Here is a 10,645-nt window from a genome sequence, read left to right as displayed (position 1 = left end):
GGAGGAGGAGGAGGAGGAGGAGGAGGAGGAAAAAAGGGACTGTGGCATCCTTGGTTCTCTCTGAGCTGGGTGCTTTCCTTGCAGACGTTTCATGGCCCAACTAGCTAACATCAACAGCGCCAGTGCAAGCAAGCAACCCAGCCCAGAGAGCACCAAGGACCCCCCCCATTTCACACCACCCCCTTCGACCCTCTTTGAGAGCCGTCCTGAAAGTTAAACGAGGTCCGTTTCTCCCCACCGAACCTTTTTCCTTCACGAGAATCTGCGACGTCAGGAAGGACTCCGAGAAGACCACCGAGCCCAGGCAGCCTCTCCCGGCCAGAAGGTCGGGGATGTCGTACGCGGCCATGGACACCTGCAGCCAAGCGGGAGGAAAGCGCGTTAGAGGCAGTCCTCGACGTACGACCGCAAGGGAGCCCGAACTCTCCGGGGCTCAGCGAGACGGTCGCGGAGTGAACTTTGCCCCACTTGATCACCTTCCCTGCCGCAATTGCGAAGCGACACCCTGCGGTTGTTAAGTTAGTAACAAGGTTGTTAAGAGGAGCCGGCTCCCCCACTGACTTTGCTTATTTAAAAGGTCGCAAAAGGGGACACGGCGACCGTCATAAATACGAGTCCGTTGCCAAGGGCCTGGATTTTAATGCCGCAAGGGAGATTCAAGTGTGACAAACGGTTCCAAGACATGTTTTTCAGTGCCGTCGTAACTTGAAGCAGTCACTAAGCGAACTGCAGCTCCCGACTTACAACAGTTCCTTTAAGTCAGTGGTTCTCAACCTTTTTAATGCCGCGACCCCAACCGGTCGTAAGTCGAGGACTAAACCGGTCGTACGTCGAGGACTAAACCGGTCGTAAGTCGAGGACTAAACCGGTCGTAAGTCGAGGACTACCCAACCGGTCGTAAGTCGAGGACTTTCCCTGCCCGGGAGCGCTGCGCATGCGTGGTTCCGCCCCCTGCGCCAGCCAAGGCGTAGCTGGCAAGCGGCAGAGACGGAGCAGGCCGACCACCAGCTGGCCCAGCCCAAGGGAGGTAAGGCACCCGCCAGAAAAGGGGAAAAAATGGCGGACAAAAAAAATGGCGGACAGCCTTGCTTGGCGACCCCCGTGAAATGGTCGATCGACCCCAAATGGGGTCCCGACCCACAGGTTGAGAACCACTGCTTTAAGTGACCGTTCAAAGTTGCAACGGCACTGAGAAAAGGGACTGGCGGTCCTTGACTTGCAGCCACAGTGGAAGCCAAAGTTTCCGTTGCTAAGCGAGACGGTGGTCGTTTTGCCCCGTTTTGTGACCTTTCCCTGCCGGAGCTGTTGAAGTGAATCGCTGCGGCGATTAAATTAGTCACACGGCTGTTTAAGTGCCACCGGTTTCTCCCGCGGTCCAAGATTGCAATGAAAAACGCCCCTCGGCGTGTTTCAAACGCAAGTAATTCTGCAGCCGGCAGAAAAAAAATACTCACAGTTTTAACCAAGTACAGGCTGTCTTTGTTATCCACGGGAATAATTCTGCAGGGGAGGAAAATAAGATTTTAGGACGCGTCCGTTGCAGGGCGAGGCAGATCACGTGGCACGTCTCCCACATTCAATCCCAGTAGCGTAAGTTGGGCAGAAATAAAGAAAAAAAAAACACTTTTAGAATTGGAAAGTAGAACAGAACTAGAACTCGCCGTCTCCTGGCGACTGGCCAAAGGCACCCAGATGACTTGTACGCCTAAGGTGGAACTATAACTCACCCTCTCCTGGTGACTGGCCTCAAGTCACTCAATCAGTTTTCGGGCCTAAGGCCGAACTAGAATTCACCGTCTCCCATTTTTTAGCTCACCGCTACACCAAACTGGATCTCCTTTACCTTACTTTCCAGAAAATTAGGAAGGGTCCTTTCTGATGATTCCCACACTTCTTCTTTTTTTCTGTGGGATGAGAACGCTAACCCTTTTTACGTGACGGTTGCCTCATCTATAATAATAATAATGATGATGATGATGATGATGATAATGAGGTCTTCTAGTCCAACCCCCTGCTCAGGCAGGAAACCCTACACCATTTCATAGAATAGAATAGAATAGAATAGAATAGAATAGAATAGAATAGAATAGAATAGAATAGAATAGAATAGAATAAAATTAATAGAATAGAATAATGATAATACAATAGAACAATAGAATAGAAATAGAATAGAATTAATAGAATAGAATAGAAATAGAATAGAAATAAAATTAATAGAATAGAAATAGAAATAGAAAAAGGAATAGAATAGAATAGAATAGTTGGAAGGGACCTTGGAGGTCTTCTAGTCCAACCCCCTGCTCAGGCAGGAAACCCTATACCATTTCAGAGAATAGAAAAGAAAAGAAAAGAAATAGAATTAATAGAACAGAAATAGAATAGAAATAGAATAGAATAGAAATAGAATTAATAGAACAGAAATAGAATAGAAAAGAATTAATAGAGTAGAATAGAATAGAATAGAAATAGAATTAATAGAATAGAAATAAAATAGAAATAGAAATAGAACAGAAATAGAATTAATAGAATAGAAATAGAATAGAATAGAATAAAATGAATAGAATAGAAGAGTTGGAAGGGACCTTGGAGGTCATCTAGTCCAATCCCCCTGCTCAGGCAGGAAACCCTGGCCTACACCATTTCAGACAAATGGTTGTCCAGTCTCCTCTTAAAAACTTCCAGCGTTGGCGCATTCACAACTTCTGGAGGCAACTTCTGGAGACTCTATCTGATATAAGGTCTCCTGCTTGAGCAGGGGGCTGGACTAGACGACCTCCAAGGTCCCTTCCAGCTCCATTCTGATTCTGATCTCCCAGCTCTCCCTTCTGTCTGCCAAGGTCATTCTTATTCCCGCAGACAGGACAGTGGCTTTCTGGATCTGCTCTACCCCAAAGGGCTGTTGTGGGTCTTCAGCCCACAAGAAAAAGCTTCGGACGGACTCAGTTTCTATCTCTTGATTGCGTGTGTCCTCCCTCCCACCCCGTCCTTTCCCGGGCTCCCTCTCTTCTCTCGTGCGTGATTAAGCACAACAGGTGTGTTTGCAGGGCGCTCTCTTTCCAACGAGAGACTCCGGGGTCAAAAATGCTGCCCGCAGAAGCAGACAAGCCAGCATAAACAGCCGAAGCAGACGGTATAATTTGCCCTCCGCGACCTGGATCTTCATGCGGAGAATACTAAATATTGCCTTACGCTGGACTGGCAGCTCAAAAAAAAATATCTCTGCCCGCCTCAACTGCTGCTTGCTTTATGCCCCTCGGGGAGGAGGGCTGGCACAGGCCCAAGATATGCCGAAAAAGGTTATTTGTGATGCCCTCGTTTTCCATTAAGCCATTTGAGTTTGAAGTTTGTATCATGGTTTAGCGTTATTATGTCGGAATGTAAACAGTGTCTTCTCTGCTTCCGTGAAAGCCAGCTAGTGGTTAAGATACAGGCCTTGAAACTGGGAGGCGGTAAGTTCTAGTCCCACCTTAGGCATGAAAGTCAGCTGGGTGACTTTGGACCAATCACCAGGAGACGGTGAGTTCTAGTCCCGCCTTAGGCATGAAAGCCAGCTGGGTGGCTTTGGACCAATCACCAGAAGACGGTGAGTTCTAGTCCTACCTTAGGCACAAAAACCAGCTGGGAGACTTTGGTCCAATCACCAGGAGATGGTGAGTTCTAGTCCTGCCTTAGGCATGAAAGCCGGCTGGGTGACTTGGGCCAATCACCAGGAGATGGTGAGTTCTAGTCCCGCCTTAGACACAAAAACCAGCTGGGAGACTTTGGGCCAATCACCAGGAAATGGTGAGTTCTAGTCCTGCCTTAGGTATGAAAGCCGGCTGGGTGACTTTGGACCAATCACCAGGAGACGGTGAGTTCTAGTCCCGCCTTAGACACAAAAACCAGCTGGGAGACTTTGGGCCAATCACTAGGGGACTTGAGTTCTAGTCCTGCTTTAGGCATGAAAGCCGGCTGTTTGACTGTGGGCCAATCACCAGGAGACAGTGAGTTCTAGTCCCGCCTTAGGCATGAGAGCCGGCTGTCTGTCTTTGAGCCAATCACCAGGAGACTGTGAGTTCTAGTCCTGCCTCAGGTCTGAAAGCTGACTGGGTGACTCTCTCTCTCTCAGCCCAGTCCACCTCACAGGGCTGTGGCTGTGGGCAAAAATAGGTTCTAGTCCCGCCTTAGGCCTGAAAGCTACCTGGACCGATCCCTGTTTTTCAGCCCAGCCCACCTCGCAGGATCGTTGCTGTGGGAGAAAGAGGAGGCAGGAGTCTTTACGTAGATTTAGATATATACAAAATGGCGGGATAAAAAAAAATCTAATCATGATAATGGCAACAAAGAGGACCACAGGCCCTCACATCAAACAGCTTCAAACCGAAGAGAAGGGAAGCACTCACCTCCCCTGCTTGTTCACAGCCTGAATCCAGAAATCTATCTTGGTGCTGTACAAAACAGGGAGAAATTAAAAAAGATAAATGAAATGCTGAAGTTAAGCGGATTCTCCTGTTAAAACTAAATGCCATGTTTTACAGGCCAATCGGAGGAACAAACCACAGGTAGTCCTCGATTTACGACCACAGTGGAGCCCAACATTTCCGTTGCTAAGCGAGACAGGTCGTTCCGCGAATTTTGCCCCATTTTACCCCCTTTCTTTCCACGGTTGTTAAGTGAGTCGCTGCAGGTGTTAATAACATGGTTGTCGCTTTCCCCTTGATTTTGCCAGCCGGAAGGTCGCAAAAGGGGGTCTCGTGACCCCAGGGACACTGCCACGTTTGTAAGTATGATCCTGTGGCCAAGTGTCAAAATTTTGATCGCGTGACTTCAGGGATGCCACATCGGCCGTTAAGTGTGAAAAACGGTCCCAAGTCCTTTCAATGGCGTTGTAACTGAATGGTCACTAAACAAACTGCTGTAGGTCGAGGACTATCTGTAGTGCAGAGAACTAAAGGAGAGTCATTCCGTGTTTTCAAAAAAATCAGCCCGGCATGAACCGATCGGTTACACCAGGGGTCCCCAACCTGCAGGCCGTGGCCCACTACCGGGCCGTGGCCTCTTGGCCATCGGACTGCATGAAGGCACGGCCAGTGCACGCGTGTGTGTGACTCACTCCTGACATTCGTGTAGTGCCGCTGCGAGCGTCCCTCGGTGGTAGCACCGCCCAGCCCCGAGCGTCCCGCTGGCACTAGCGCCACCTTGAGCATCCCGTTGGCATTACCGCCACCCTGCCCTGAGCGTCACCTCAAATATCCTGGTGTTAGCGGCACCTCAAGCATCCCGCTGGCGTTAGCGCCACCCCACCGAGTGTCCCGCCGGCACTAGCACCACCTTGAGCATCGCACTGGCGTTAGTGCCACCACGCCCTGAGCATCCCACCGGCAGTAGCGCCACCTCAAACATCCTGCTGGCGTTAGCGCCAGCTCAAGCATCCCGCTGGCATTAGCGCCACCCCACCCTGAGCGTCCCGCCGGCACTAGCACCACCTTGAGCATCCTGCTGGCGTTAGCGCCGCACTGCCTGAGCGCCCCGCCGGCACTAGTGCCACCTTGAGCATCCCGCTGGCGTTAGTGCCACCATGCCCTGAGCATCCCGCCGGCAGTAGCGCCACCTCAAGCATCCTGCTGGCATTAGCGCCGCGCTGCCCCAAGCATCCCACCAGCACTAGTGCTGCCCTGAACATCCCGCCAGCGTTAGCGCCACGTGTCCCTCCGGCACTAGCACCGCGCCAACCTGAGAGTTCCAGTGGCACTAGTGCTGCCCCAAGCGTCCCACCGGTGCTAGTGCCGCACTGCCCCAAGCATCCCTCCGGTACTAGCGCCACACCAAGCATCTTGCCAGCACTGGTGCTGCTCTGCAGCAAGCATCCCGCTGGTGCTAGCGCCGCCCATTTGTGGCACTCATACTCGTGCGGCCCTGTTTGCGCATCCCCGTGCTCGCACGTGGCCCATTTGTGCGTGCATACATGTGTAACAGTGCCTGCCTCCCTTTCCGGGCTGCCAAATTAAAAAGGTGGGGACTTCTGGGTTTCAATACAATCTCAGTTGTGTAGAAAAATGCTAACAGAGAGACGTACCGTAGTGGAGTTTTAAAGCACGAAAGTCCAAAGGTCTCAAGCATCTTGAAAAACACTTTTTCAGCTCCTTCTTTCGCCTGAGAAGAGAAAGGATGAGGGGAGAAAAAATTTACACATAAGCACATCAGACAGGGGAATCAAGCAGGTCGCACAATAGAAGTGGTCCCTGACGTACAACTAAAATTGAGACCAAGGCTTCTGTTGCTAAGAAAGACAGTTGTGAAGGGACTCACGCCTTATTTTGCCACCTTTTTTCCCAACAGTTGTTAAGGGAATTGTCATGCCTCCGTCGGAGCCTGAATCTGCGGAGGAAAATGAGCTGGAATGGGACCCTACGGAGGTCGAGGGAGAGGTGCCTGTGGCTTCAAAGGAATGTGCGGAAGAGCAGGCCGAGGCAGGCCAGGGCCCTTCAGGATCGGGACAGGAGGAACAGGAGAGGCAGAGTTCAGGTGATGAGTAAGGGCCACCCCTCCTGATCCTAGAGCACGGAGAGTGGAGAGAAGGAGGGAACAACGCAGGCAGGCTCAACTACTCGGGAGGAATGCGTCCTGCCCCTCTCCACAAGGCACACCTGGAGAATGAGGTTTAAGGAGACGCTGTGAGGAGAGGCATTTGTCGGGAACAAACGCTGATTCCTTGGAGTTTTGTGTGTGTTGTTGCTGATCTCTTGTTCTGTGACTTCTGCTTGGAAACCCGGAAACTCTGAGCCATGGACTGGCTGACAACGTTGCTTGGATGTTCAAAGACCTCGGATTGTATTTTGGCTTCTCTTCTGAAACTGCTCAGGCAAGCGTGTATTTCCACAGACTCGTTAGGTTTGGGATGTATGTGTCATTCCTTGTTATCTCCGTGGCCTTGAGTAAATTCCTTGCCTAATCAGACTGTATGTGAAACTACTTGCAGCCAGAGGCAGCTGAAGGTGTGTGTGTGTCTTCCTTGGTTTTGAAGCTTGCCAGAAACGTGGGAGCATTTGGGGGAAATTTCGAGCAATTAAAGGGCGGTTTGGATTGCCAGCTGACTACACTGCCTCGGTGCTGTGCCCCGGGTCGTCACAAATCATGCAGTTGTTAAGCGAATCCGGCTTCCTCCGTTAACTTTGCTCGCCAGAAGATGGTAAAAGGGGATCACGTGACCCCAGGGGACGCTGCAACCGTCGTAAGTACAAGCCAGTTGCCGAGTGTCTGACTTTTGATCACAGGTCCACAGGGATGCTGAAATAGCACGTGTGAAACTTTTTGTCTTTTCCTCAGTGCCGTTGTGACTTTGAACGGTCCCTAAATGAACCGCTGTTAAGTCGAGGACTACCTGGACCGAAGGCTAATCGCAAGCTTTCCGTTTTGAAAAAAAGAAAAAAAACACACCCTGGTAACACTGGACGTTTTTGAGTAAGTCTCTATGCCGGCCAGGACAGCCTCCACCACAGCGAAATAGATCTGAGATAAGAGTTTGCTAAAAAGAAAGAAAGAAAGAAAAGAAAAAAAAAAGAAATGCAACATTAATTACGAAAGTTATTTTAAGATTTTTAACTTCGCACAATCCCAAGTTCCTTTACAATGATAGTTTTTTTTTTAAAAAGAAAAGACCCCGAAGAAAGAAGAAATAATGGTTGCCATTTATGGATTTCAAGATCAGAAAGGGGCGTTTGCAGAAAGAAGGAAACTGATGTAACTTTTAGAGAGATAAAATAAAGATAAAATATAAATGTAATTATGACGGCTGTCACAAAGCCTGGAAGCCTTCCCTTCCCTTTCTTTTCCTTCCCTCCTTCTCTTCTTTCTTCCCTTTCCTTCATTTTCCCTCTCTTCCTTTTTTCTTTTCCTTTCCTTTCTTTTCCTCTCCTTCCCTCCCTCTCTTCCTTCCTTCCTTTTTTTCTTTTCCTTCCCTACATGTTCCCCTTATTTCTATTCCTATTTTCTTTCTCATCTACCAGTCTTTATTTTCTTCCTTTCTTTTCTAATATTTGCAATTCTTTTATCTTGTTAAAAATGCTTCGGTAAAGATTAGACTTTTAAAAAAGACACAACGTAAATCTTGGTAACTAGATGCCACTGGTTAAAAAAAAAGTGAAGAAGCTGAGGCAAATCAACAAGCTTATTGGGAAAACTCTGATTTTAGATGGAAATCAAAGTCTCTGGAAATAAAGCATTCAATAGAATATATCCAAATAGATAAGATGTGTGTTCTGAACATTAGGCTTTGTGATGAATTGTGATAAAGGGAACTTTGGTTACTTAAAACTTGGACAGTATAAATATTAAATGTTAAATTTAAATATTAACGGGAAACTAAAAATTGGGGAAAACTAATTAGGACATCGATTGTCTATAAAAGACTGAATGTTAAAATAACCAGGATATGTATAAGCTAAAAATTATTGATAAATGTAAGAATGTTATTTTTATTTAATTGATATAGTAGGAATTGTTTTAGTTTAATTGTTTCCCCTTAGTAAATACTAAGGGGAAAAGAAAGGAAATAATGTAGTAGTTTGAGACTTGTACTAAAGATACTTGTATGTCATTAAATTTTCAATTAACTCGGCCGCCATGTTGTTTTTTAAATACTTAAATGTAAAACTAGAAAATCAATAAAACATTTTTTAAAAATGGAAATAAAGCATTTCAAACTGCAATTGTGTACGGCGCACAATCACAACTGGCACACACTCTGGGTTGTTCTGTTAAGGCAAGAAGTGCTTAGAAAGGACTGCAGGAGCATAAAAGGACATTTTTTAAAGACTTACACGTCTTCCGTTTTCTTTTCCAATCCATCGCCATTCCCTTTGAGGACAAATAGAGAAACGCAGTTATTTCTCCATTGTTATTTTAGATTATTTTATACAATTGTTGAAATTTCTCCAATGCACGTTTAGCATTTTAAACTTAGGATATACACAGGTAGTCCCCGACTTACGACGGCTCATTTAAGGACCGTGCGAATTTACAAAGGGAACTGAAAAAAGTGACGTCCGAGCGTTTATAACTGTCGCAGCGGCCCGGCGGTCACGTGATCAGAATTTGGAAGTCTGGCTCACGTTTATGACGGTGGCCGCGTCCCTGGGGAGTCACGTGATCCCCTTTTGCGACCTTCTGACGAGCCAAGTCAATGGGGAAGCCGGATTCGCTTAACGACCGTGTGACTAATTTAACAACTGCAGTGAATTCGCTTAACAACTGCGGCAGGAAAGGTCGTAAAATGGGGAAGAGCGCGCTTAACCAATGTCTCGCTTAGTGACAGAAGTGTCGGGCTATGTTGCAGTCGTAAGTTGAGGACTTCCTGTGTGCACTTTAAGCATGCTGAACTTGGGATATATAGCGCTGAGCGACAAGTCGAGGTTTATTAGCTGTTTCTAGAGAGATCTGGAAGTGGGGGGGGGGGTTTAAAAAAGGCCAAGAGGGAGTTGCTATCGTCTCCCCTGGTCTGCATTTTGCCCCGTAGTAGCCTGAACTTACGGGCATTTTTAAGGGCTGCCTATTTATGGGGGATCCTCAAGAACCAGGCAGGTGAGGAGTCCTGGTTTGGCGGCTGGACTTACCAAGGTAAGGAGTGTGGGTGGCGCCGAAGAAATAGGTCCTGGAGCATGCCAGAGGGCCCTTGGGGGAGACACACTGCACGGCCTGTTGTGGGTAAACACAAAATGGACTGGTCAATGAGGGCCTCAACACCTGCCTGCCTGCCTGCCTGCCTGTCTGTCCATCCATCTCTCTCTCTCCATCCATCCATCCATCCATCCATCTATCCATCCATCCCTTTCTCTCTCTAATTCAATCATCTAATATCTCTCTTTATATATATATCATCTATCTGTCTGTCCGTCCGTCTTATGTCTGTCTGTCTGTCTGTCTGTCTGTCTATCTATCTATCTAATCTCTCTCCAATCTCTAACATCTATCAAATCTGTTTGTCTGTCTGTCCATCCCTCTCTCTCCATCCATCCATCCATCCATCTCTTTCTAATTCAATCATCTAATATCTCTCTTTATATATATATAATCTCTGTCCATCTGTCTGTCCATCCGTCTTATCTCTCTCTCTCTCTCTCTCTCTCTCTGTCTATCTGTCCATCCGTCTTGTCTGTCTGTCTGTCTGTCTGTCTGTCTGTCTGTCTGTCTGTCTGTCTGTCTGTCTGTCTGTCTGTCTATCTATCTATCTATCTATCTATCTAATCTCTCTACAATCTCTAACATCTATCAAATCTATGTCTGTCTGTCTGTCTGTCTAATCTCTCTCTCCAATTTCTATCATCTATCATCTAATCTGTCTGTTTGTCACAGCTCAGGTTTATGACCAGAACGACTCCATTTCCTCCCAGGGCTGTGTTTCTGAAGCTTGGCAGCTTGGAGAACAGCAAACTTCAACTCCCAGAATTCCCCAGGCCACGAGACGCAATGACCCCAGCTGCTGCTTAAAATTTCATGCAGGATTAGGCTTACCATGTGTTTGGCGATGCTGCCAGCCAGGCCCGTGTTGCGGAGCAGGTGTCCTTCCGAGGGGAAACTGAAATTGCCCGAATTCAGGTTTTCTCTGGATGAGTGGGTGCCAAAGAGCGCAAACGGTTGCCTGCTGGGGCTGATCACACACACACACACA

General features: G+C 47.8%; 1 protein-coding gene across 1 annotated transcript in view; it reads right to left on the bottom strand.

The window, feature by feature from the left end:
• The window catches only part of CUNH20orf194 (chromosome unknown C20orf194 homolog), a 99,669-nt gene that overhangs the window by 40,442 nt on the left and 48,582 nt on the right, over positions 1-10,645 (bottom strand). Inside the window, exons 11-17 of the mRNA XM_015821289.1 lie at positions 9,591-9,672; positions 8,799-8,835; positions 7,417-7,504; positions 6,056-6,132; positions 4,383-4,427; positions 1,455-1,500; positions 244-355 (exon numbers count right to left, since the gene is read on the bottom strand). Of these exons, the coding sequence (XP_015676775.1) occupies positions 244-355; positions 1,455-1,500; positions 4,383-4,427; positions 6,056-6,132; positions 7,417-7,504; positions 8,799-8,835; positions 9,591-9,672 (487 nt within the window). The remainder of the gene's footprint in view (positions 1-243; positions 356-1,454; positions 1,501-4,382; positions 4,428-6,055; positions 6,133-7,416; positions 7,505-8,798; positions 8,836-9,590; positions 9,673-10,645) is intronic.

This window comes from Protobothrops mucrosquamatus, unplaced genomic scaffold, assembly GCF_001527695.2.
Source record: "Protobothrops mucrosquamatus isolate PMUCROS unplaced genomic scaffold, P.Mucros_1.0 scaffold1297, whole genome shotgun sequence".
Taxonomy (NCBI): domain Eukaryota; kingdom Metazoa; phylum Chordata; class Lepidosauria; order Squamata; family Viperidae; genus Protobothrops; species Protobothrops mucrosquamatus.
Note: the sequence above shows the minus strand (reverse complement) of the source record. Positions and strands in the feature narration are given on the sequence as shown.